Consider the following 27819-nt stretch of genomic DNA (forward strand, 5'->3'; position numbering starts at 1 on the left):
GGGGTGCATGCAAGGGGATGTGCATTTGAGATACATGAGAGATGTGCACTAGGGGTGCATGGGGATGTGCATACAAGGGGATGGGAATTTGGGATGCATGGGGATGTGCATACAAGGGGATGAGCATTTGGGATGCATGGAGTGTGTACACGTGTGTGTGCCCGGGGGATGCAGCCCTGGGGCTGGGCATGCACAGGGGGGGTTGTGCACACAGGGTGCATGTAGCATGTTCACATGTGTGTGCAGAGCATGTGCGCACAAGAGACATGCATGTGTGGGTGTGTTTGTGCAAGCCTGGGGTGCAGATGTGCATGGAGGGGGTGCGTGCACCATGCACATGCTGATGCGGGGGGGGTGCATGTGTGGGGTGCACACGTGTGTAAGGGGGTATATTTGTGTATGTGCGTGGGGTGCACGTGCGAGTGTGGGTGCACACACACTTCCCACCTCTCCCTCCATCCCTCTCCCATAGCCAGTGGATGGTCCCTAAGGCTGAGCCCCAGCCCCATATCCGGCCCCACAGCCACCCACACCCCACATTTGCACCCTGTGCACCCAATGTTTGCACTCTGCACAGCCCCATCCTGCTCCCCCCCATCTGCCTGCAGTGGGGCACAAGCTCTATCCTGGTTTGGGACCCCTATTCCCACTCCAGCATGGGCCTGGAGCAGCTGGGAATCTCCGACTCATCCCATCCCACCCCAAAAGCTGACAGCATCCCTGGATGTACCACGAGCCCCACAGACATCCCACATCCAAAGGGACATGGGGACCTGGTAGCAGCACGTCCTGGCCATGGGCAGGGATGGTTTTCCCGCTGGGATTTGGAGCTAGATAATGAAGGGATGGGCTGAGTGATCGATGCCGGTGATGAATAAGTGATGGAGCTCTCGGAGGGTCTCTATGGAGACAGCTCCGAGCACTCCGGGTACCACCGGCAGCTCCCGCATCCCAAAGCCACAGTGCTGAAAGGGAAGGGATGGATCCACATGGGATAGACCCACACGGAATAGACCCACATGGAGCCACCTCAGCTGGACCCTGGCCATGGGCAGGCCCCATGGTGGCCATGGGCACCTCCAGCCTGGCTTGCAAGGGCTGTGGCACCTTGGGTGGCTCCTGCTGTCACAGTGTCCCCTGCGAGCACCCTGCACGTGTGCACCCTCAGAGGGGTGGGGGACAATAGCAGCCATGGGGACTGCATGCACCCATTGGGACAGATGACATCCATGGGGACAGTGTGTGTCCATGGGGACAGTGTGCATCCATGGGGACTGCATGCATCCATGGGGACAGATTACATCCATATGGACAGTGTGTGTCCATGGGGACGGATGGCATCCATGGGGACTGCATGCATCCATGGGGACAGATTACATCCATAGGGACAGTGTGTGTCCATGGGGACAGATGACATCCATGGGGACAGTGTGTGCCCACGGAGACTTCATGCATCCATGGGGACTGCGTGCATCCATGGGGACAGATTACATCCATAGGGACAGTGTGTGTCCGTGGGGAGAGATGGCATCCATGGGGACAGTGTGCATCCATGGGGACTGCATGCATCCATGGGGACAGATTACATCCATAGGGGCAGTGTGCATCCATGGGGACAGTGTGCATCCATGGGGACTGCATGTATCCATGGGAACATCACGGGTCTGGAGGGACATGTGTCTGGGGGACAGCGTGTATCAGGAAGGACACCACACACCTGGGGACAGCGTGTGTCCGCAGGGACAGCGTGTCTTGAGGGACATCACGTGTCTTGAGGGACAGCAGGTACCTGCAGGGCCAGCACGTGTGCAGGGGGACAGCAGCGTGTCAGGGGACAGCACGTGTGGCGTGAGGGACAGGCATTGCCTGCAGGGACAGCGTGTGTCCTGAGGGACAGGGGACAGTGTGTGTCCTGAGGGACAGAGTGTGTCTGGGGGGACAGTGTGTGACTTGGGGACAGGGTGTGCTTGGAGGGAGGATGCATCAGGAGGGGGACAGCAGGGACAGGGGGATGGCACGTACAGGGGGACACCATGTATTTAGGGGACACCGTGCATGGAGGGGACAGCAAGCACCCAGGGGCCCAGCACACCCCAGACATGCAGCCCCCCAGCACTCCATGATGTGGGTGCAGGGTCACTCCCAGATCCCCATCCCCATGTGCTATGGGTGCAGGGTCACCCCAGATCCCATCCCTACCCATCGGTGCTATGGGTGCTATGGGTGCAGGGTCACCCCAGATCCCATCCCCACGTGCTATGGGTGCTATGGGTGGAAGGTCACCTCAGTTTCCCATCCCCATGTGCTGTGGGTGCTATGGGTGCAGGATCACCCCCAAATCCCCATCCCTTAATGCTGTGGGTACTGTGGGTGCAGTGGGGTGCAGGGTCACGCCAGTTCCCCATCCCCATGTGCTATGGGTGCTGTGGGTGCTGTGCGTACTGTGCGTGCTGTGCATTCTATGGGTGCTGTGGGTGCTGTGGGTGCTGTGGGTGCTGTGGGTGCTGTGGATGCTGTGGGTGCTGTGGGTGCTGTGCATGCTGTGCGTGCTATGGGTGCTGTGGGTGCTGTGGATGCTGTGGGTGCTGTGGATGCTGTGGGTGCTGTGGATGCTGTGCATGCTATGGGTGCTGTGGGTGCTGTGGGTGCTGTGGGTGCTGGGGATGCTGTGGGTGCTGTGGGTGCTGTGGGTGCTGTGGGTGCTGTGGGTGCTGGGGATGCTGTGGGTGCTGTGGGTGCTGTGGATGCTGTGGGTGCTGTGGATGCTGTGCATGCTATGGGTGCTGTGGGTGCTGTGGGTGCTGTGGGTGCTGTGGGAGCTGTGGGTGCTGTGGGTGCTGTGGGTGCTGTGGGTGCTGTGGGTGCAGGGTCACCCTCACCCACTGGTTTCTCCAGCACAGGCGCTAGAGCCTGCCCTGCCTCCAGCCCCCCCGTGCCTCAGTTTCCCCTTGGAACCAGCCCTGACCCACCCCAGCCATCGGCACGTTGGTGGCTGCTCCGCGCCAGCGCTTCCTGGTGGCTCCGGAGCAATAAGGAAGGTCCCAGCCCCGGCATATGGATAATGGGGATTTATGGCCGGACGGAATGAGATAGGAGCGGGTGAGATCCGGGGTGTTGCTTCCGAGCTGAGCCTGGGCCCGTGGCATGATGTGGGGTTAAGCAAACTGCTCCCAGAATGGCCTAATCCCATGGGATTTACACAGGAAGATGTGAATATCATTGAAGGCTGGGATGCTCTAAGCCTGAATAGGGATGCTCTGAGCCTCGTCCCGGGATGTCCTGAGCCTGACTTAGGGATGCTCTGATCCTGGTCCACGGAGGTTTTCCCCCCTTTCAGGACATCTCTCCATGGACATCCCTTCGACATCCCAGGTTCTGCTGCCACCCTCTTCCCTGGCACTGCCTGATCCAAATCCCTGTCATTATCCCACCCATTGAACCTAGATTAAACCAGGATTATTCGCTTGTTCTCCTCCAATGAATTTGTTCATCCCTTCTATTCCCAAATCAGTTCTTTAGGCTCTTGGCAGGAAAGAGAAACCAGCAGCTTCCAGGGTCAGGAAAGGATAAGGATTAATTATCCCAGTGGGAATGACCAGGACGGGAAGCAGAGAAGCAGCTTATCCAAGGATGCAGATACAGATCCAGGGCGAGCAGCATCCCCTGGACCACTCCTAAGCATCCCATCCCGATGCAGGACCCTCAGCCCAGTCCCATCGTGTCCAGGATCCCTTGGGAATATGACCAAATCCTTCGGGAACAAAAGGTGGCACCTCTGGGGGGAGGAGGGAGCTATAAATACACAATGACTGTTGGGCTCTAATGACTCACTCCAGTCATTACTGCGCGTTGCATAAGCACCTGCATTCCCAGCTCCACAACAGGGAATTACGCTGCTTTTCCCCTTTTTTCCCCCTATTTAATGCAAAGGGCTCCAGCAGCCCCTGCAGGGTTCAAACACACCCCGGTTCCCAGCTCTTCCCGGTGGTTCCATGGCAAAAGGCCGGGATGCGGATGCCGAAGGGTCCTCGGCTCCTTTGGTAACTGCCGGGAAAGGGGTTTGGGAGCACCAGATGTGTCCCAGCAATCCCACAACTGCATCCCAGCTATCCCAGCGCTGGATCTCAGCAATCCCAGTGTCACATCCCAGCAATCCCAGCGCTGGATCTCAGCAATCCCAGTGTCACATCCCAGCAATCCCAGCGCTGAATCTCAGCAATCCCACAACTGCATCCCAGCAATCCCAGTGCTGGATCTCAGCAATCCCAGTGTCACATCCCAGCAATCCCAGTGCTGAATCCCAGCAATCCCACAACTGCATCCCAGCAATCCCAGCGCTGGATCTCAGCAATCCCAGTGTCACATCCCAGTGCCGTGTCCTAGCGATCGCAGTGCTGCATCCCATTGATCCCAGTGTCACATCCCAGCAATCCCAGTGCTGAGTCCCAACAATCCCAGTACCGAATCCAAGCAATCCCAGTGCTGTATCCCAGTGAGTCCAGTACCACGTCCCACCAATCCCAATGCCACATCACAGCCATCCCAGTGCCACATCCCAGTGACCCCAGTGCCATGTCCCAGCAAGCCCAGTGTTGTGTTCCAATAATCCCAGTCCACATCCCAGCAATCTCAGTGCCGTATCTGAGTGAGCTGTGTTGCATCCCAGCAATCCCAGTGCCATGCCCTAGTAATACCAGTACTGCATCCCAGCAATCCCAGTGCTGTGTCCCAGCAACCAGAGTGCAATATCCCAGCAATCCCAGTACTGCATCCCAGCAATCCCAATGCCTCATCCCAGCAAGCTAGTGCCACATCCGAGAAATCCCAGTGCCATGTCCCAGCAATCCCAGCATCTCATCCTAGTGAGCCATGTTGTGTCCCAGCAATCCCAGCACCATGCCCCAGAGATCCCAGTACCATGTCTCAGTAATCATGGTACTGCATCCCAGCAATCCCAGTGCCACATCCCAGCAATGCCAGTGCCATGTCCCAGTGAGTCCAGTGTCACATTCCAGTAAACCCAGTGCCATGCCCTAGCAATTCCAGTACTGCATCCCGGCACCCCCAGTGCCACATCCCAGCACTCCCAGTGGTGCATCCCAGCACTCCCAGCTCATCCTGCCTGTGCCGGGGGCCACCCCGGGAAGTGGAGGGGAGGAATCTCAGGTTTGGATCCTCAGGCTGGGAATTCTCTCCTCCAATGTTGTATTTGTGCAGAGGCACCATTACACTCATGAGAGCAGGATGGGATTGAGCATTGACGGCCTCAGGGATGGGATGGAGGGATGAGGATCACAGTGCAGGGATGGGATGGAGGGATGAGGATGACAGTGCAGGGATGGGATGGAGGGATGAGGATCACAGTGCAGGGATGGGGTGGAGGGATGAGGGCCACAGTGCAGGGATGGGAGGGAGGGATGATGACCATGATGCAGGAATGGGATGCAGAGAGGGGATGCAGGGACGAGGACCATGGAGTAGGGATGGGATGGAGGTATAAGGACCACAGTGCAGGGATGGGATAGAGGGATGAGGACCATGGTGCAGGGATGGGATGGAGGGATGAGGACCATGATGCAGGAATGGGATGGAGGTATAAGGACCACAGTGCAGGGATGGGATAGAGGAAGGAGGACCACAGTGCAGGGATGGGATGGAGGGATAAGGACCATGGTGCAGGGATGCAGGGATGGAGGGGATGAGGACCACGGTGCAGGGATGGGGGGGATGAGGACCACGGTGCAGGGATGGGATGGAGGGATGAGGACCACGGTGCAGGGATGGGATGGAAGGGACAAGGACCACAGTGCAAGGATGGGATGGAGGTGATGAGGACCATGATGCAGCCATAGGGAGATGCTGATGGACCACAGGAGAACCTGGAGCAATGGAAGCAGCAAACTCAGGGTGTTTGGGGTATCCATGGGATCCCTGCACATGCTCCTCCATCCTCCAGCACCCGGAGGCAGCCAAACTCCCACACTGGCACCTACATCCCTGGATTGCACCTTCCCCAGCCTCAAGCAGCGATGGAAAACTGCCTGTTTACTCCAATTCCCAAAGGATCTTGCCCCGTGCATCCAAGGGGTGGATCATGGCAGTGGCACATGGTTAAGCATCGCTGTGGGATCCATGGGAAGGACAGGTTGGCATCAGCTCCGGGTTCATTCCAGCCCTGCACAGCGATGCCGGGAGCCGCAGGATGCAGGAGGTGACACCAGTCCCGTGGTGACACGGGGAGGGGACACGGTGCCACCGAAGCTGTATTTGCTGGCCCAGCACACGGAGCTCCAAGCGCCTCCGATAAGGGAAGGGCTGAGCCCTGTTTGCGCTTCCCGGGTGGTGCCTGGTCCTGGAGCAGCAGGTGCCTGCGCTGCCAGGCTGGAAGAGCGGCTGCTCTGGGATACCAAGAGCTGCAGGAATGCGGCCGGGCTGGTCTGGTGGGACTGGGAAACCCGGGAGCACTGTGGGGCTGAGAATCCCCCTCCCTGTTACACCGCACCCCTGTGTCCTGCAAATCCCCCTCCCTGTTGCACAGCATCCCTGCATCCTGCAAATCCCCATCCCTATTGCACTGCATCCCTGCATCCTGCAAATCCCCATCCCTATTGCACTGCATCCCTGCATCCTGCAAATCCCCATTCCTGTTGCACTGCATCCCTGCATCCTGCAAATCCCCATCCCTATTGCACTGCATCCCTGCATCCTGCAAATCCCCATCCCTATTGCATTGCATCCCTGCATCCTGCAAATCCCCATCCCTATTGCATTGCATCCCTGCATCCTGCAAATCCCCATCCCTATTGCATTGCATCCCTGCATCCTGCAAATCCCCATTCCTGTTGCACAGCATCCCTGCATCCTGCAAATCCCCATTCCTGTTGCACTGCATCCCTGCATCCTGCAAATCCCCATCCCTATTGCACTGCATCCCTGCATCCTGCAAATCCCCATTCCTGTTGCACAGCATCCCTGTATCCTGCAAATCCCCATCCCTGTTAACACCGCATCCCTGTATCCTGCAAATCCTCATCCCTATTGCACTGCATCCTTGTATCCTGCAAATCTCCATTCCTGTTGCACAGCATCCCTGCATCCTGCAAATCCCCATCCTCACCACATTGCATCCCTGCATTTTGCAAATCCCTAATCCCATCACACTGCACCCCTGCATCCTCAAAATCCCATTTCTTATTGCACAGCATCCCTGCATTCTGCAAATCCCTAATCCCATCTCACTGCATCCCTGCATCCTGAAAAACCCATTTCTCATTACACAGCATCCCTGCATCCTGCAAGTCCCCATCCCTATTGCACAGCACCCAAGACACCAGGACCAGCTCGCTGGAAGCAGGATGGTATCCCTGATCCCCATCCAGCTATCCCCGAGAGGGAACACCGGGAATGCCAGGTGACACCAGCTTTGCACAGCAGCATTGGAGCAGGGAGGAACATGGAATGCCACCACCTTGGGGACCTCCACGCGAGGCCACGGCATCCAAGGGAGCCGTGCTCCAGCACCAATCCCGGCAGGAGCAGTGCCAGGAGAGACAACACGTGGTTACCCTGGATCCCTGGGGAATTGTCCTTGGATAGAGGCAGCAGCACAGACGCTGCCAACTCATGGTGCAATTGGGAGGTTCAGTTGGTAACCAGAGGGAATTCAGTGAAGCAGCCGGAGGTGGGATTAGCTGCATTCCGTGATCTTCCAAGTGCTACGTTTCCCCCTTTTCCAGGTTTATTCCCTTCCCTGAGCCCCTTCCCCATCCTAATTCACGACCAGCCCCACGGCTCATTCCCACACTCAGCATCAAGGGTCTCCTCACCCACTGCCATCACCAATATCCTATGGGAATAGAGCAGGACCACAGGATCCTAGCTCTGCTGTTTGTGCCCCATCCCTCCCTGGGAACTGCAGCAGCCCCGGAGCAGGGATCCAACAGCCTGGAATTCTCACTGAATCCTCCACGTGTGACCCTGGTGGGATATCCCTGTTAGCACAAGCAAATCTGGGAATCTGGAACATCAGAGGAGGGATGGGAATGGACACAGCTGTGAGATGCTGATGCTTGAGGCTCCTTAGAGTGAGAGCGGCTTCATCTGACACCCATGAGCTAAAGAGACCTCCCAGGGCTGGGGAACAGCACAAGAGGGACGTGGAGCTGCTGGAGCGAGGCCAGAGGAGGCCCCGGAGCTGCTGCGAGGGCTGGAGCAGCTCTGCTCTGGAGCCAGGCTGAGAGAGCTGGGCTGGGGCAGCCTGGAGAAGAGAAGGCTCCTGAAGGGGACACCTTAGAGCAGCTCCAGTGCCTAAAGGGGCTCCAGGAAACCTGGAGAGGGGCTTTGGACAAGGGATGGAGGGACAGGCCAAGGGGAATGGCTTTAACCTGCCAGAGGGGAGACTGAGATGAGCTCTGAGGCAGAAGCTCTTCCCTGTGAGGGTGCTGAGGCGCTGGCACAGACTTTTCCCAGAGAAGCTGTGGCTGCCCCATCCCTGGCAGTGTTCAAGGCCAGGTTGGACACAGGGGCTTGGAGCAACCTGCTCTAGTGGAAGGTGTCCCTGCCCGGGGCAGGGGGTTGGAGCTGGAGGAGCTTTAAGTTCCCTCCATCCTAAACCACTCCATGATTCCATGATCTTGTTCCTTCATCAAGCAGTTTTGATGTCTGACCAAGCCTCCTGAATGAGGAACCAACACTTTCCCCCATCTCTCTGTGCTCTCCATGGATAAAGTGACAACGGCGTGTGATGGGCACAGCAGTGACAAAGAAGAGCCCCCTCCTTTGGTGGCAGCCATCCCCAGCCCCACCGTGTCCTTTGCAGTGGGGACACAAGTCCTGACACCAATGGGAATGCCGGGAAGGCCGTCAAGGAGATGCAACATGGTCACAGAGGTGCCACATCCTTCAGTGATGTTCCCTGGTCCTACCAAAGATCCCTGCTTGCCCCAGCAATGAACTTCAATCCACTTTTGCAGTGTGGCCAGATCCTGTCGGGAATGTGACCAGCACCGGAGCAGGTCAGGCTATTAATGCTGGATTGATTACACTTCCTATGAATTAGTGGCTTTCCCACAGGAGGAATGCTGGCTCCAGCTTCTCAGCCACACCATTCCCAGCCAGGAGGGCTGGTAGCCACATGCCACCCCTAAAGTGTCCCCAGCCCCATCCCTTTCCCTTTGGTGGGGTTCCCATTGCAGGGTCTGCAGTGCAGGAGCTACGGAGCCAGGATGTGACCAAGCTTCCCAAGGGAGGATGGAGCCGGGAGGGATGAAGCTGGGTCCCACCGTGGTCCCTGTTGGCAGCACTGAGCCCCTGTGCTGTGCTGGCAGGTTGGGGGTGCAGGAGGGAGCTGGGGTCTATCCGGAACACTGCGCTCGCTCCCGGCGAGCTCCCGCTTCCATGCACGAGCGATGCCCAAGTGCCTGATGCTGCAATTCCAGCCCACGGACCTGCTGTCCCATCTCCCTGCCAGCGATGGGGAGGGGGGGTCCCCAACAGCGCCGCGGCTCCTGCCAAACCCCACCTCCACAGAGCACCCACACAGCCGGGAGGCAGCTCCCACACTATTCCCAGGGGGAAGAGACCCCCCTTTCCATCCCTGCGTTCCCATGCAGCCAGCAGCCTGCGCCGGCTCCTTCATCATGGCTGGAGCTTGGGGAGCACCAGGATGTGCCCCCAGCACTGGATGCAGCTCTCAAGGTCCGGGGGGCACGTGTGGGGCTGCTGGCACTGGTGTCGCTTCCATCCAGCCCTTGGCATGGGACACATCCTGCTCCAGCTCTCCCGGGGGGCAGCATTCCCAAAGGAATGGTTTCCATCTGGCAAGGGCAGGATTGGAGCTGGGTGCCTGGCAGGGAGCCACAGCCATTCCTGGGAATGTCATATGCTTGGGAACAGCCACCCCCAAAATCAGAGCCCCTCAATCCCTCCCTTATCCCTTTGGGTGCAGCAATCCCCATTCCCGCCGTAAGCATCCCCTTTTCCCACAGCACCCTCTGGAGCGGACTCATGGCTGAGGGAAACCAGCACCCAAAAGACACCTTAGTGCCATTGTCCTTAATTTGGGGGGCCCTCGACCCTCATCAGTTGGGCTGGGGCTTCCTTTGGGGCTTCCCTTTCACCCAGGAGCCCATCACCCTGGTGTCTGACACCGAGGTGGCCCCACAGCCAACACTTCTTGTGCATTAAGAGCTGCTTTGTCCCGTGTTCCATGCGTGTCTCCAACCCGGCATCGGCATTCCATGCTCCAGCATTAACAAAACTCTCGACTTTTGGGGATGCATCCACAAGGTTTTGCTGATTCAGCATCCTTCCCACTGGGAATGGGCTGGGAATGAGGCTGGGATGGGCGGGAGGTGAAGCCATTGGAGGTGGCAGGTCCCATCCGTGCTCCAGGGAATGCGCTGCCAGGGAGGAAGGGGGCTGCTGAGCTGAGCGAGCAGAGGGAGGCTCCTGGGTTCCCTGGCCTGGGAAAGCCAACCCTAGTCCTGGTCCTAAGCCTAATCTTTGACCTAGCCCTAACTCTAAGCCTAACCCTAAATATAACCTTAGCCTTAACCCTAACCCTAGCTCTAGCCTGAAATGGGATCCTAACCTTAGATATAGTTCTAAGCCCAGAGCTAAACCTAACCCTAAGGTTAGGCCAAGCCCTAAGCGTAATCCTAACCCTAACCCTAGCCACAGCCTGAGCCCTAAACCTAATTCGAGCAATAATCCACACCTTAACCTTAACAAAAGACCTAGTCCTAGCCCTAAACTTAGCCCAAACTCTAACCCTAAACCTAGCTCTAACCCTAACCATAATCCTAGCCTTAGCCATAGTTCTCATCCTAGACCTAACCTAACCCTAAACTTAAGCCAAGCTCTAAGCATAACCCAAATCTTAGCCCTAGCCCTAACCCAAAACCTAACCTTAGACATAGCCCTAACCCTAACTCAAAACCTAGTCCAGACCTTAGCCCTAACTCTAACCTTAGACCTAGCCCTAGCCTTCATTCTAACAACAAACTTAGATCTGACCTTAACCATAATCCTAACATTAGCCATAGTTCCAAACCCAGCCATAAACCTAGTCCTAAATTTAGGCCAAGCCCTAGCCCTAAACCTAACCTTAGCTTTAATGTTAACCCTAAACCTAACCCTAGCCCTACCCCAAACCTTCGCCCTAACCCTAATCCTAACCCTAAACTTAGCCCTAGATTTATCCTAACCCTAACTTTAACCTTAGCTCCAGCCCTAACCCTCATCCTAGCCCTAGCCTTAGCCCTCACTATAACCCTAACCCTAGTCCTAACCCTAACCCTAACCCTAGCCCTAGCCCTGCAGCAGCCACAGGCCAAGCCCATCTGCCCTGCACCAGAACCGCAGCCCTGAGCCCCCTCCCATCCCCACACCCCAATCTCCCACCTGACCAGCACCCCGAGGTGCTGCAGAAGGACCAGGGGTCTCCCCATGTCCCGCAGATCCTGACCATGCTCAGGACCAGAGCGTGGAGCTGCACGTCCCGGGTGGCAGCAGCAGCTCCAGGCTCACAGGCAGTGACAATAAGCTCCTCAGGGATGTGCCATCACCCTACTTGAGTTGGGAGATGGAAGGCTTTGCTCGCACCAACACCTCTTCCTGTGGGAAGGATGCTGCCAGCGCCCTGGTTGTGTGATCATGAGCAAAAATATGGGGAAAAGCCTCATTTCTTTGGGGGAGCAAGGAAAAACACAGCAGCACCCACGGCTGGTGTCCTTCTGGCTGGGCTCCAGCCACATGGCTGCTCGAGGACCCATCCTGGCTGTGGGACAGGGACACAGGGTTATCCCTTTGCTCAGCATTATCGCTTTGCAGGGAATAAACCCCAGTGTGCAAACTGCTGTGGAGTGATAGGAACATTCCAGCTCCACTCCATGGGGAGAAGAGGCTCTGGATAGGGATGGTGCATCACCTCCCAGAGAGGACCATCAGCATCTTCACCCAGTAGCAACCAGATATGGAACCTCAGGGACACAGATGGGTCCCCTTCCAACCTTCCCAACTCACATGCATCTTACCCCTGTAGCAACCACATATGGAACCTCAGGGGTTGGATGGTCCCCTTCCAACCTTCCCAACCCATCTGCATTCTCCACCCCATAGCAACCACATATGGAACCTCAGAGACACAGATGGGTCCTCTTCCAACCTTCCCAACCCACCTGCCTCCGGGCAAGGAGAGTGCAGCCAACACAGCTCAAGGACTGAAGGAAGGGGGGTGGATAAAAGCCCTCCAACAGTCTTCTCCTTTCAAATGCTCATTATAAATAGCTCCTCGGTGTGTTCTGAGTCACCCAGCTGAAACGTGCAAGCTAATAACCAACAGGGAAGTGATTCCAAGCCAGGGAATGGGAGGATTCTGGCAAAGTCATCACTCTTGTGCCAGCGCTGCACCGGCAGCTGCCGATTTACATTTTCCCTCCTTGGGTACCACAAACCTCCACCGCATCTGGTGAGCAGAGGGCTTTAGGGATACTGGGACACGCGGTGAGTTCATCTGCATCAGGACAAGCCCTGAACTCCCCTTCTTCCCAGCCAAAAGAATCAGGGTTTAACACTTCACATGGGAAATGCGTCCATCCGAAACCATCTTCCTTCTTCTGTTTGATTTCTGATGAGAAAGACAAACTGACAGAGACCCAGAAGGTCTGAACCCACCCAAAGTGCTCCCTGCACACTCTCAAGTCATCCTTTCCCCTATTCCTCCCCACATTGCCTTTGGATTTGGGGATGGGAGCAGGACCAAGGGCTGCTGCTGCTGCCCAATAACCATCCCTTGGGCCATTCCAGGGCCGAATTCCACAGGCTGCTGTGCTAATCCATCCCTTGAGCGTGCTACCTGGTGACAAGGTTTGGGGCCACCTTCCTGCTGCCACAGCATCATGGGCCACCATGGACTGGGAATAGCTTCCCAGGGACTATCTGAAGCCCCCCAATCCATACTCCAACCCCCCCAAACAGCAAACCTCGGGGTCACCCATCACCCATTGCATGAGACCACCCCCCACCCTTGACACTGGGGTGGGGGGAGCTGCCAGGGTGCCCATTGCCTGCGCTCTGCCTGCTCTCCATCACCTACATCCCCCTTTGCTGGCGTGTGATGGAGCCGCAGCAGCAGCAAAGCATCTCCCAGCGCTCTGCATCCCCCTCGCTCCCCCCTCCAGACAGACCCATCCATTAAGGACAGCTCAGCCCTTTGCAGGAGAGAGCTGGACAAGCAGAAGGTCCCAAGGCCCTGCCTGCTCTTCTGGCTGCAGCCCAGCGCCAGCCACGTGGGAGCCGGGAAAGAGACAAAGCAAAAGCAGGGACCGAGGTCAGAGGAGAGCGCTGCTGCATCCAGGGAATCCTGCATCCCTCATGGAGGAGAGGCTGGAGCGCTGCCTGCCCCGGATGGGTGCTCATCCTCCTGGAGCTCATGACACTGAAGGCACTTGCTGCTCTGAAGATGAGGATGTTCCTGAGGGGAAGGAGAGGGAGCTCCTGAACAGGGTCCTCCCCACCCAAGGGACCGCTCCAGTCTTGGAGACGTGCAGGGTGCCAGGAGCATCCCCTCCATCCTCCCTGCAAGGCACCTCTGAGCTCCAGGGTGAGATGTCCACAGAGCAGGTGATGCTGAAGTGCCCCACACACCTCCCAGTTGATGGACCAGCACCAGCCTGGGCAAACGGTGGGTTTGGCAGCCTGCATTTGGCTTTGCTGGTGCTTGGAGACCTCCAAAAGGTGCCTGAACTGCTCCACCACGGGGATGCTCTCTGCATCCCAGCTGGTGCTCTCCATGGGTACCAGAGCAAGCCATAGAACCACGGAATGGTTTGGGTTGGAAGGGACTGTTTAAGGTCCAGGATCGTGGAGGAAGCAGCTCCCAGGTGGGTACATCAGGGAGGTAAAATAGGGATGGTGCATGACACATGGCCCTTGCATGAGCCTTGATGCGGACACACCATCCAGGTCCTGGTATCAACCTGGGGACACACTGTCTGGATCTTGGAATTGACCTGGAATAACTGGCACCCAGACTAACACACATCCTTTATGGAAGGGATAAAGATACCTCTTTATCCCATTGCAGGACACTGGTCCCTTCCTGTTTCCAGACACTCATCCAGGCAGGATGGAGCCCTCATCCCAGCTGCGGCCACAGCCACGGTCCCTCATCCATCACGTGCCTGGCACCAACCCTGTCACCAAACCAGCACCGAGCAGGGTGGCACTTGCCCAGTTCACACATCCCCACGTCTGCTCCCGCCGGGCAGCACCAGCGGCAAGCTGGGCAGCGGGAAGAACCGGATGAGGCCGCTTCCCAAAGGAAGCCTTGACCTGTGCCCAGGCTCTGCCGCACCGGGTCCCTCCCTGCAGGGGTGCTCAGAGCATCATCTCCTCCTGTGTGTTGTCAATGCACAGAGCTCAGCTGCGGCTCCCCCAGCCCCTGGCTGTTGTCAGATGCTGTGAGCACAGCAGCTCCGGGCACCCCAGCATCCCACCCGCCCGTAACCGGGTCAGGAGCCGCCCGCCGGAGGGGAAAGGAGGCAGAAATGGGTTTAAACGTGACCTGAATAATGCAAAATGGCACTTGAGTGGCTGCCAGAGACACTGCCCTGGGAGGAATCGGAGCTCATCCACCGCGCACGTGGGTAGACCTGGCCCACCGCTGCATCCCGGCCCCACGCAGCATTCCCAGCACGCTGCGAGGGCGGGAGCAGCTTCGCTGGGATCTGCTGGCAGCACGCAGGCAGAGCCAGCAGGAAACAACACAGGGATGGAGGGGAGGCAGGGAGCAGGCAGCATCACCCCGGCCTCACGGGGACACCCATGTGCTGAAGGGGCAGCCAGCAAGGGCATCGCTGGAAAGCGCTTGGGAAGCTTTTCCACCCCTGTATATCCCTCAGGGTGTGTGGGAGCAGAGATACACATCTAGGAAAGACATGAGGTTGTATCCTGGGTAAAGAGGGAAGCATCTCAGCTCACCATCCCTGCCCTGGGCAGCTTGAGGGGTGCAGCAATCCAGCTACACTCAAGTAGCATCCACCTTCCTTAAAGCCATTAAACAGGAGCTGCAAGTCAGCAGCGGCATTTCAGCTGGAGGGAACATGGGGATGGCAATGGCATTTCAAGACCTTTGTGTGTTGTGCTTAAAGAAAAGGACACGGGCACATGTTGTGGCAGCAGCATGAAAGGATCTCTGCAGGGAACAAAGCGCACACAGCACCAGGGAGAGCCAGGGGGAAGGATGCTGCCCGCAGAGACTGGATCCAGCACCCACAGTGGGGGGAATCAGCAGCTCCTGGTGGCCTCTGGAAGGTGGGTCTAAGCCCCACACCACCATAGGCAGGAGGTGCTGGAGGCTATTCTAGAGACAGACAAACTTGGCATCCAAACATCACCTCATGAAGGTGCGAAAAGCTGGTGATGCCGGAGGGAAATATGTGGGGATGAGGCAGGAGCGGGCAGCAGCTTCCCTTGTGCCCTGATGGTCCTGGAATCACGTCAAGCACCCGCTCCAGGAGCCCTGAGGATGCTCCTGAGCACATTCCCATGAGGGAAGCAGCGCTGGGAGCAGTGGTCCTGGCTGCTGAGCCAGCGCTTGAGCATGTGGAGCTGAGATGCACCCACCAGACAAAGGAATCCAAGCACCCAGCAGCCTTCCTCCTCATCCCCTTACACTGCATCCCTTTCTCACCAGACCAGCTCATCCCTTGGCAATGTGGGGTCTGATCCCAGCAACCGCTGGGGTGGGAGACAAGGGATTGGGAGCACCCAATATCTCTGGATACCCGGGAAGCAGAGCACCCACGTACTGCAAACCGCCTGCGCACAGCAGTGGAGCCTCGTGAGTGCTCCATGCACACACACACAGACACAGAGCCGGGGTCTCGGCCATCCCGAGCCACAGCGATGGGAATCGAGGCACTGCATGCTTCCCGTAAGCCAGCTCAGGCCCTCTCCCCACGTGGGCTCTCCGGAGCATCACCCTTCACCGCTGGAAGCGAGCACTGTCATCCCTCAGCAAGGTCACCCCATGCTCGCACGCCGAGCCCCTCATTCCTGCGCTGTGGAATGAGATCCCCCTTGATTCCCCTTTCCCACTCCACTGCATGGGAACAGGCGCAGCAGCACCGGGACCCCCAAACCTGTTGCATGGGGTGGGTGTGCAGGGGGGTGACTCCTCCTGCCATGCGTGGAGCCGCCAAAGCCACGATGCTGAGGCCTGACCAGCATTTCACTAAGTCACCCACGTCCCCCGCAGCCCACTGCCAGGCCAGGAGCCTTCTGCTCCTATGGGAAACCGCTACGGGGTTATAGGGAACATATAAGGGTGGGTCAATAGGGAAAGGAGGAGATGCTGATGACACCAGCGCTCCAGCACAGCATCACACATCAGTGATGCCCTGCCCTGGGCTAACACAGTGGGGAAACTGGGGGAGTCGCAGCCTGTCATTCCCCTGCACCCGCTCCCCGCTGCCAGGCGGGAGGAGGAACTTTTCCCATCTCCCCGATGTCTCCCTCACGCCTTCGCGCAGCCTCACCCCCGGAGCATCGCTCCCTCCCGGCGTGGTCCCCCCCCCAGTCCCCGGTGCCGGCGGGAGAGGACTCACAGGTCAGATGCAGCCGCCTGGTACGGCTGGCTCCGGCAGAGGATGGAGTGTCCGCAGCCCTGGCCCATGGCTCCGCATGCTTCGGCGGCCGGCGGGGGCTCGGCGAGGGGCTGCGGGCAACGCAGAGCCGCCGCTGCGCCCGGTTCTCGGTGCTGCCGGGGAGCGGAGCCCGCTGCTGTCAACCGAGCCCGATGCAGCGCGCCGAGGCGTGCGGGAGGGGAGGGCGGAGAGGCGCGGGGGGAGGCTGGGGGAAGAAACGCCGCTGATTGACGGCGCCGCTGCGGCTGGGCGGGGGCCGGAGCCGCTCCCGCGGAGGGACCGAAGGGGTCCGCACCTGCCGCCCGCTGCAGCCCGCCGTGGGCCGCGCCCGGCCTCGCCCGCCGCGCCGCCCCGCTCCGGGGGGACGCCGCCTTTGTCTAGTGAGGCGCACGCTGGCCCTACCCGCTCCGCGCTCCCCGCGGCGGCAGCGGGTCCTGCTGGGCACCGCAAGCGCCCGTCTGCCCGGCTTCTGCCCCAGGGGGTATCGGGCAGCACAAAGCGATGCTGGGCAGCACAGAGCAATGCTGGGCAGCACTGGTTCTGCAGCCAAGCCCCTGCCCCAGGACAGCCCCAGACCCATAAGCAGGTTCCTCGCACATGGGCACCGGGCAGCACCCAGCAGTATGGAGCAGCAGTGGCGCACAGGCAGGTCCCTGACCCCGGGGTACTGGGCAGCACCAGGCAGCACCCGACCCGCAAGCAGGTTCCTTTCCCAAGGGCACTGGGTGGCATCGAGCAATGTTACAGAATCATGGAATCAACCAGGTTGGAAAAGACCTTTAAGGCCATCGAGTCCAACCACTCCCCAGCACTGCCAAGGCCACCACTAACCCATGGCACTGAGGCCTCGGCTACACGGGGTGTGAACACTTGCAGGGCCGGTGACTCCAGCACTGCCCTGGGCAGCCTGTTCCAATGCCTGAGCACCCTTTGGGGAAGGAACTGTTCCTCAGCTCCATCTAAACCTGCCCTGGGGCAGCTTCAGGCTGTTTCCTCTTGTCCCATTCCTTGTTCCTTGGGAGAAGACAAGCAACGGACAGCAATGGCCAGCAGGCAGGTGCCCATGAGGGCAGCAGGTCCCAGACCAGGTAACACAGGAGCAGGGAGGGGATGCTGAGACCTTGGCCACCCCACATGGGTGAAACCCCAGATTGAACCTGCCTCTTGAGCCACCCCTCCCAGGCAGGGAGGAGCTGGAGCCTCCCATAGTGCCTGCAGCATCACTCCATGCCTGTGTCCGTGCTGTCACCTCCCGAATTAGCACAGCTTCCCTCCGGGAGCCTTACTGAGCACAGAGCCCTGTGCCTGTGTGCAGCACCGAGCACCGGAGCTGGGCATGGATGGGATGGAGGAGCTGCTGTGATGTCCATTCAGTGGGTGGGTTTGTCCCCCACAACTGCACCGGGATCTCCAGCCCTGGGCCTTCTGGGTCAGGGTGAGCTGTGACCAGCACGGAACAACCACCCTCTGCCTTGAACACTGCCAGGGATGGGGCAGCCACAGCTTCTCTGGGCACCCTGTGCCAGCGCCTCAGCACCCTCACAGGGAAGAGCTTCTGCCTCAGAGCTCATCTCAATCTCCCCTCTGGCAGGTTAAAGCCATTCCCCTTGGCCTGTCCCTACAGGCCCTTGTCCAAAGCCCCTCTCCAGGTTTCCTGGAGCCCCTTTAGGCACTGGAGCTGCTCTAAGGGCTCCCCAGAGCGCAGCAGAGGGGCAGGATCCCCTCCCTGACCTGCTGCTCACGCTCTGGGGGTGCAGCCCAGCACACGGGGGGGTTCTGGGCTCAAGCACACACTGAAGCCGGCTCATGGGGAGATTCTCCTCACCCAACACCCCAAGTCCTTCTCCTCAGGCTGCTCCGTCCCGTCTCCCCCAGCCTGTGTCTGTGCTGGGATTGCCCTGACCCAGGGGCAGGACCTTGCCCTTGGCCTTGTTGCACTCCATGAGGTTCTATGGTCCCACCTCTCCAGCCACCCTGCTGTTGTTCCCCCATCCCATGTGAACCCAGAAGCATCTCTCAGGTCTGCAGGCTCAGCAGCATCACTCTGTGGGTGTCTGCATTCTCCACACACTCTCTGTCTGCTCTGTGCTGCACCAACCCACACCCCCAGACTGGGAGCTCGGCTTCATGGCAGGAGATGTTGCACCAAAAGCAGCTATTTTGGTTGCTCTCCAGCAGCCTTGCAGCAATCCAGCCTTTCAGGGTCACTGCTTTCGTGGGGAGAGGGGCGGGATGTGCTTTATAACCCCTGTGGATACGCTGCTGCTCCCCTGCTCCGTGGTGAACCCACGTGAAGAGCAGCAATAGTTATTAAGAGATTTGCACTCAAATCACATCAGTTGCTGTCAGATTCACACGGATTAATATCCCCATGGTCTCCAGAAATAGGCCGAGTAACGTGCCCATTACTGAGAGCCTCTGCCTGCCTTGTCCAGGGGAGGAAACTGAGGACCAGCCCTGCTATGCCTTGCCCAGATTTCACCCCAGGAGCCGATGGCAGAGCCAGGGCTAATTTGAGGTCATTTGAAGGGCCATCACTTGAATCTAATTATGGAATCACGGAATGGGCTGGGATGAAGGGACCTTAAAGCCCATCCAGGGACACCTTCCACTAGAGCAGGTTGCTCCAAGCCCCTGTGTCCAACCTGGCCTTGAACACTGCCAGGGATGGGGCAGCCACAGCTTCTCTGGGTTCTATGGTCCTCCTGACATCAGTGCAATGTCCCCACTCCCGGTGAGATCCTGAGGTCCTTGGGTGCTTACAAAGCCAAGCCAGAATTCCCCCCATCCTCAAGGTGCTTCTTGAGTGCTTCCAAGCAGGGAGGAGCAGGGATTTATGTGGAAAACACCCAAAACCGAGCTTTATTCATGGAATGCATCCAAGTATTATGGAATCTCTGGGATGGTTCCAACGAGTTCTTTCAGTTCCTCAGCACTGACACTCCTGGGGCTGCACATGCTGAAAGGAGGAACCGTGTCTCCAAGGGATGGAGCCCGCGCTGCTGTTGGCAGGACTCTGCAGAAGCTGCTTGGGTACGGGGCTGAGTTATCTCCTGAGGAGACAGCACAGAGCGATGTGGAGAGGAGAAAACCACCTCTGTGAACACCGGGAACAACGTTAGGTAAGGGAGGGAGCCAGGAACCACATGGAAGGATTCACAGGGGGATGCTGGGATGTGGTGGTCCCTGCCTCGCAGCCGGGGATGGATCTGGGGACCCAGTGGTGGGCTTCATGCCCTGATCTGCTCTGATCTTCTCCACTGGGATGGGGAATGTGGGAATGGCTTTAACCTGCCACAGGGTCCTGCTCTAGTGGAAGGTGTCCCTGCCCATGGCAGGGGTTTGGGGCTGGAGGAGCTTAAAAGTCCTTCCAAAACCATTCCATGATTCCATGATGATTCCATGATGCTCCCCATCTGTTGGGGTTGCTGCAGGGCAGGGACCTCAGATCTCTGGTCCAACCTCCTGCTCAAACATGGGTCAGGTCAGGGCTCCATCTCATCCATCTCCAAGGATGGAGGCCACACGATCTCTCTGTGCCACCTCTTCCACTGCTCTGTGGTGGAAAGGACTCTCCATACACCCAGCGTGAACCTCTGTGCTCACTGTGGACACCCACCTGAGCTCCTCCATGGGTTGCTCATGGCCCCCACCCCGCATTAGGAGCCCTCCAACACCCAACCCGTTCTGAGGCCACCTCCTTGCTCCCACTGAGGTCCCACAGGGTTCAGGCTCCCATGGACCTGGTGCTGATCCTAGTTGCTGGAGGCACCCCAGGGCATACAGGGGCATTAGACCAGGGCTATGGTGCAGGCGCGAGGCCCCGGTGATGGCCAATGAGATCCACCAAGCAACCTTCTTCAGGAGCATCCAAAGGGCAAACCTTACCCCAGCCTCCTGCAGCTTAAGGTCCTTCCCAACCCTATGGAAGGAGAAGGTCCCGGGAGGATGCATCACGGCAAATCCCTCTTGTTCCTCCCCACAATTCCCTGTTGGATGCAGTGAACACGATTCCAGCGGAGTTCATGGTAATTCCGCTCTCGCTCCTGACACGGGCTCTGTGTCTTAATCTCCTGTCAGGAAGATGAAGCGCTGCCGCCTTCCAAAGGCATCGTTCCAGGTCTGTGCCCTCGTGTGGGTGTTTGTGGTGTGAATGTGAAACAAGCCTGGAGCTCACCTCCTGCGGAGCCTCCTCGGCTGCGGGACTGAGCTCTTCAGAGCTCCCAATAATCACCTATTGCCCCTGAGTGCTCCTTGCGCGGGTACCGGGAGCTCCCCGCTCATGTGGATGGGTTTGGTGACACAAAGCAACTTGCTCACAAGATACTTCCCCTGCAAAAGGGGCTCAGCAGCGCTGCGCCCCCTCCCCAGAGCTCTGAGCTCCAGAGGGCAATGGGCTCCTTGCTCTTCCTGCAGGGATACCCCAGCGGATCAGCCCAGCAGGCCGGGATGCTCCCAGGGACCACACACTGCTTCCCGACTTCCAGGGTGTCAGAGGATCAAGGGATGGGCTGGGATGAAGGGACCTTAAAGCTGGTCCAGTTCCAACCCCCTGCCACGGGCAGGGACACCTTCCACTAGAGCAGGTTGCTCCAAGCCCCTTCCAAGTGATTCCCCTTGTCCTGTCCCTACAGGCCCTTGTCCAAAGCCTCTCTCCAGGTTTCCTGTAGGGAAGCAGTGACTCCCCACCATTAGACACTGTTAAGATTGGGCTGCACAGGGTGCTGGGCATCCAGTGTAGGTTATGCTGTGCCTGGAAAGGTTGGAGCAGATGATCCTTGAGGTCCCTTCCAACCTCAGATTCCATGATTCCATGATTCCTGCACTGAAATGCATCCCTGTGCAAGACACTCAGGGAACCCTGGGGTGAAAGCCAGGCCATGCATTACCTGCAACCTGCCTCCTCCACAGCCCCTACACATCCTATTGCCCCAACATCATGGCCTGAGCCCCAACCCAGGGCAAGAGGGAGGAATGTGGTGAAGCCCCAGTGCTTTTGCACGATGGGCATCCATCCTGGGCCAGATATCCCAGGATCATGGAACCATGGAATGGGTTGGGATGAAGGGAGCTTAAAGCTCCCCCAGTTCCAACCCCCTGCCACAGGCAGGGACACCTTCCACTAGAGCAGGTTGCTCAAACACCATCAGTATATATATGATATATCCCTACGTATCCCCAGTATTCCCACCAGCGGAAGCCCTGGTCCTGTTGTCCCTGTATTAATGCCTACCAGAAAGTTCCAATTCCAGGAAGTTGGGAGTTGTTTTCCCCTCCTTTTTGCTTGTGCCACGCTCACAAACCCAAAGAGCATTTCCGAGAAGGAAGAAAATAGCGGAATGGAGAAAAGCTTTTCCATTTTCCTTGACATTTATCCTGGGAACAGAAAAAGAACAGAAAACAACCCCCAGAGGAACCTGGAGCCTTGTTTTTATCACAAGGTCGGAACAAGCTGTTCTCAAAGCAGCAAATAAAGGGAAAGGAATCCTCAATGATGAGGGAAATGATTGCCTGTGCCTGCAGGTACAGCAACAATGCTGGTGTGGGCAGAGCACGGACAGGGCCCCCCAGGTACTTTGGGGCAGGGATGGGGGGCAAGGGAGCTGATGGAGGGTGTTTGGGTGCAGCATCCTGCTGCATCCTGATACCCACTGTGGGGATAGTGATGCAGGGTGAGGTGGGGTTGATGCCGGTTCTCCTTGGTACCCATACACGGAGCCTTAAGCTCCCTTCATCCCAACCCATTCCATGATTCCATGCTGGGGGGCGATGGAGCAGCGCGGTGTTCCCGGCTGCCGAGGAAGCGGCTGATGAAAAGATCCTCTGATAAGGGAAAGGAAATGAAACCTCGTGTGGATGGGAGAGAAAACCGGCTCCTCTCCAGCACCAGCATCAATGGGAGCTCTGTGCTCGCTGTGGGGCTCCGAGCATCTCCTTGTTCAGGGCCATCGGCCCCCACCTTGATTTGACCTTAATATCCCTGGTTTTGCCATCATTCCATCCACAGCAGCAGGAAGGAGATTGGATCCCACCCTGTCCTGGCCATCCAGACCTGCCCTGGGCTGGTGCTGAGGCTCTGGGGCTGTGGGAGAGGCACCGGGAGAGGCCACGGCTGCAGATGGAGCATCCCAAAAGGTCCAGGAAAGAGCCTGGGAAGCTTGGAGGGGGTAAGGGGGGTGTGAAAGTGGATTGGAGGAGAAGGGGAAGGGGAAGAGCAAGAAGAAAGAAGGGGAAAGAAAGGGAAAAGGAAGGATGGGGAAGAGAAAAGTGGAAAGGGGGGAGAGAAGAAGGGGAAAGGAAAAAGGAAGGAGAAGGATGGAGAATGCAAAGGGGAAAGGAGGGAAAAGGGCAGGATGGGGAAGGGAAGGGGAGAAGCAGAGTGGGACTGGGAAGGGGAAGGGAGAAGAGGGAAAAGGGGGAAGGGGAAAGAAGGGGAAAGGGAAGGATAGGAAGGGTAGAGGAGGAAGGGGAAGGGTGTAGGGAAAAGGAGGAAGGGGAAGGGGAAGAAGAAGGGGAAAGGGAAAAAGGTGAAGAAGAAGAGGAAGGGGAGAGGGAGAGGGGGAATGGGAAGGGAAGGAGAATGGGAAGGGGAAGGGGAAAGAAGGGGAAAAAGGAGAAAGGAAAGCCAAGTGGAAGGGGAAGGGAAAGAAGGGGAAAGGGAAGCATGGGGATGATGAAGAGGGGGAGGAAGAAGGAGAAAGGGAAGGGGAAAGGGAAGGGGAAGGGGAAGGGGAAGGGATGTGCTTGCGCATAGTGGCAGCCTCAGCTCCCCCCCAGCATCGCCCCTCGCTGAAGGGGCAGCAGGAGCGCGGCTGGGGCCGGTGCTGGGGCCGCTCCAGCACCGTCACTGAGCCTGCCCCGGGCTCTCCATCAGCAGGGAGCCGGGAGGGGACAGGGACCCACCGGCTCCATCGCACCAGGGTGTCACACGGGTGCCCTTGCCCCGGGGCAGCCTCTGCCCCCCCTTTCCAGCCTCATGTCATCACCCATCAAATCCCACATCCCTCTGGTGTGCCCCCAGGAGCAAAGTGTGGAGCAGAATCCCTGCGGTGACAGATCCCCGGGTACCAGCATCCGTCCCCAGGCTGTGCTGGGGGTGACATCTGCCATACAGGCGATGGGAAATAGGGATTCAGGATCAGCCCCTGGCCATGGGAATCATTAGGAATCATCTGGTTGCTCCCAGAGTCTGATCCAAGGGTACCATGATCCAAGCACCATCCATGGACACAGCTCTGTCCCCTCCACTGGTTCCCCATCCTGGGTTTGGAGGTTTTGGAGATCCTTATTGCCATCCCTGACCCTTCCCATCTCTCCCATCACTGTAGGGAGCATGGGGACACCCGGGTACACAGTCATGGGGTGGCTTTTGGGTGCAGGCTGGGCCCTGAGGTCCCAAATACCTGCTTCCCATCACCAGAGGTGGGGTCCATCCCCTGGTTTGGGGCTGACAGGAGATGGAGGGTGCTCAAGTGTAGATGAGGCTGGGAATGGTGGGGAATAGGGGATAGGGATGGGGACATGGGAGGAGGAGGATGGAGCTCTGAGTTCCTGGAATGAGGTGTCCCTGCACCCTCAGCATCCCCTTCCCATGGCCCACGAGTGCAGCAGGGTGCAGGATGGGCCCGTGAGCTTCACCCGCCCTGTGCAGAGGGATAAAACCAAAGGCAAAATCAGGATGGGACCAAAAGGAATCCAACAAACCCAGCTCCGGGCCCAGGCAGGAGCAGGGCAATGGGAATTAGCAGCGCGGCTGCTGCTCCTTCACGCGTGGGTTGGCTCCCACAAAAGGGAGCAGGGAGGGATTAAACATGCGGAAGGCGGTCATGGATCACATGGGATCGATGCCAGGCAGCAGCAGGAGCTGTTGTTGGGTGATGATGAGGTGACACAGCTACATGGAGCCACGTAGATAATCTTGTCATTGAACAAGCCCCAGGGGAGAGTGGGATCATGGTGCCAACACGCCAGGGACACCCTGTCCTATGGGATGGGGGTTCCGTGGTGCAGGGGATGCCTTTGGGATGGTCCTGAGGGGCTGTGGAAGGGGTAAAACCCATTGCTTGGGGTATGGGACACGTAGCTGGGGTCAACCCTGTGCTTCAATAGGGTCCCCTCCTGCCCCCCAGCAGCGTCCCCAGCCCTGAAGTGACCCCAAGTGAGCAATGAACTGGGGACCCCACTTGCACATCATCCTTCCAAAGCCACCTGGAGCATCCCTATGGGATGCATGAGACTCCAAAAGCCACTTCCCAAGGGTCTCCATCCCAATCCATCTGCCTTGAACCACGGCCCATGAGTGGGGAGGAGCGAGCTCAGCCCCACCAAGGTGATGAAAGCGTGTGCCCTGGGTGACAGCCCCTCTCCCTGCCATGCTCCGGGGCTTCTTGGGATGGGGAAAAGCAGGGATGAGGTTTCCAGGGGTGGCGGAGGGACTTGGTGACCGCCTGAGCTGCAGAAGGGACCTGCAGCATCCCTGCAGCATCGCTGCAGCATCCCCAGAGCATCCCTGTCCGGGTGGTCGTTTGGCTGGTCCCCAAGCTACAACAAGCTCTCAGCTGTTTCTTCCCAACAGGTTAAGGCAGGGAAATCCCTGTGGAAGCCACCAGGGTCCCTCAGAGCAGGGATGTGGATGCGCAATATGCCCCCGAGGCAGCCAGCTGTACCGAGCTGGCAGGTTTCATGTCACCCAGTGAATGGTGACTTGGGGACAGGCACATTGGGCGCTTCCCCATGGCTGGAAGTGATGCCATGGTGGGACAGGGGTGTTGATGGGGATAACCCCATCCCTTGCACATCCCCTGCCCCAGGGCTGAGCATCACATCCCGCTGCAGCCACACCAGCGAATGGGGTCTCCGCAATGCCACCCTCTTCCAACATTGTCCCCCATTGCCACCCTCCAGTCCCTTAGGATGCTCCGGGGCATCTCTCCCTGCGGGTACCAACCCTCGGGATGCAGGAACTGGGGTGAGAACCCCACGGCAGAGCTGACATCGGTGGTGTTTGCTGTGTGAGCGGTGCCACTGAGGGTTTGCCACCGGTGGGGACACGCATGTGGCACATGGGGCTGGCGCTGCCACGGCTCCAGGTATCCATGGAAACCTCCCGGCGGGATGCTGAGCCGGTAAATAGCCAATTTAAGGTGATTTTCCTCAAAGAGGGTTTTTTTATGTTTCTTGAGCAAGTCTCAATGGCTTTTTTGGCTTTCCTGCTTTCAATGGGGTGATTTTCTCCTCCGTGCTCCATTCAAGGCTGCATGATGCTGGGTGAGGGTGGCTCGACACAGATCCTTGTGCCACATGGGACAAAATGGGTTTATCCCACTGGCAGCAAGTAGGGAATTGGACTGAGCTGGTTCAGTGGGTGCTGATTCCAACCTGGGCTTAATTTAGCTGGATACACTGGGATGGATAAATGTGTGTGCACCTGAGTGCGTGTGTTGGGATTGGGCTTGGAGCAACCTGCTCTAGTGGAAAGGGTCCCTGCCCATGGCAGGGGGTTGGAGCTGGATTAGCTTTAAGCTCCTTTCATCCCAAACCATTCCATGATGATGATTCTGTTTGTTCCTGCGAGCCACGTGTGCATGGGATTGTGTGTGTCTGTGTGTGTGCAGATCCACGTCAGTGCAGGCACCCCCAAAGCAACACGTGTGAGCTGGGCACCCATGCACACATGTGTGTGTGTCAGGGGAGCCAGAGCCCAGTGCAGGTCATAGAACCATCATGGAATCATGGAATGGTTTGGGATGAAGGGAGCTTAAAGCTCCTCCAGCTCAACCCCTGCCCCGGGCAGGGACACCTTCCACTAGAGCAGGTTGCTCCAAGCCCCTGTGTCCAACCTGGCCTTGAACACTGCCAGGGATGGGGCAGCCACAGCTTCTCTGGGAAAAGTCTGTGCCAGCGCCTCAGCACCCTCACAGGGAAGAGCTTCTGCCTCAGAGCTCATCTCAATCTCCCCTTGGGCAGGTTAAAGCCACCACCAATGGTGCTGAACAGGATCGGTCCCAACACCAACCCCTGAGGGCACCACTTGGACATCGAGTCATTGACCACAACCCTGAGTGCGACCAACAGCCAATTCCTTATCCACCAAGTGCTCCATCCATCCAATCCATGTGTCTCCAGGTTAGAGACAAGGATGTCATGTGGGATGGTGCCAAACGCTTTGCACAAGCCCAGGGAGGTGACATCAGTCGCTGTTCCCTTATCCACCAACACCACAGCATCATCTCTGTCCCTCTTGGGAGCCTCCCAAGGGATGGAACAAGGGAAAATGGGGATTTTCAAGCCCAGGTGGCCCACATCCACCACAGGAGGTGACATCCACCCTGTCTGCAGGAGCTCCAGCCCAAGCCAAAGGCCACTTGTGCTTCATCCTCATGGATGAGGAGGCAGAGCCGTGCCTGCTCCTTTAAGGCTTCAAACCCGGTTTGGCTTCAGGATCAACCCATCAGTAGGGAAAACACAGCCCGGGGCTGTGCTGAGTCAGCAGTTCTGTCTGTCTGCGTGTCCCACCTCGCACCCGTGTCCCTGGGGATCCCATCCTGCTCCCTCAGCACTTCCTCAGCCCTGGCCAGGGATGCAGCAGGAATGTCTCCGTGTTGACAACCCAGGAGCATCCCCACAGGGCGGGAGTGATTCACTGAGATTGAAGGCTCTGTTATTGTGAAATGGATTCAAATTGACATTGGTTTAATGGAGAAGGACAAGGCCAGTTCCTCCTCGCAGCCACAGTGACAAGGGCTGGTGACAAACCAGGATGAGGAGCCCGGGCCCTGCATCAGCATCCCAGAGCATCCTTCCCAGTGCCAGACCCACACATCTGGATGTAACAGCACCAGCTGCATCCATTGCTGCTGCCAGGCAGGGATCTGAGCTCCCACCTGCCTGGGAGCTCATCCCACCATACCCAGTGCTCATGGATGCAGGGGCATGGGGCTGTCCCATAGCATCACCCCCTGGTCCATGGGGAGCGGCGCTTCTCTCCTGTATCCCCAGGTCCCAAACAGAGCACAGGCCTTGGGATGGGTCCTTCCAACTGGGAAAAGCCCCATTTGGCTCCTGCTTCTGCCATCCAGCTCCAGTTTGCCTTGGCCATGGCTCCTTGCCCCACTCTGGCCAAGCCAAGCCAAGGGCACCCATCCAGTGTCTCCTTCTCCACCCCACAAGG

At 58.1% G+C, this 27819-nt stretch overlaps 1 protein-coding gene across 2 annotated transcripts in view; it reads right to left on the reverse strand.

Annotated features, from left to right (window-relative positions):
• Positions 1–16927, reverse strand: part of PDE2A (phosphodiesterase 2A) — a 52620-nt gene extending 35693 nt beyond the window's left edge. Inside the window, exon 1 of one of the 2 annotated variants that reach the window (XM_030476004.1) lies at positions 16611–16678. In XM_030476004.1, coding sequence (XP_030331864.1) covers positions 16611–16678 — 68 coding nt within the window. Of the gene's footprint in view, positions 1–16610 lie in introns of both variants that reach the window. The other variant, XM_030476005.1, reaches the window with a different exon arrangement.
• Between the last annotated feature and the right edge of the window lie 10892 nt (positions 16928–27819).

This window comes from Strigops habroptila, chromosome 2 (genome assembly GCF_004027225.2).
Source record: "Strigops habroptila isolate Jane chromosome 2, bStrHab1.2.pri, whole genome shotgun sequence".
Lineage (NCBI taxonomy): Eukaryota > Metazoa > Chordata > Aves > Psittaciformes > Psittacidae > Strigops > Strigops habroptila.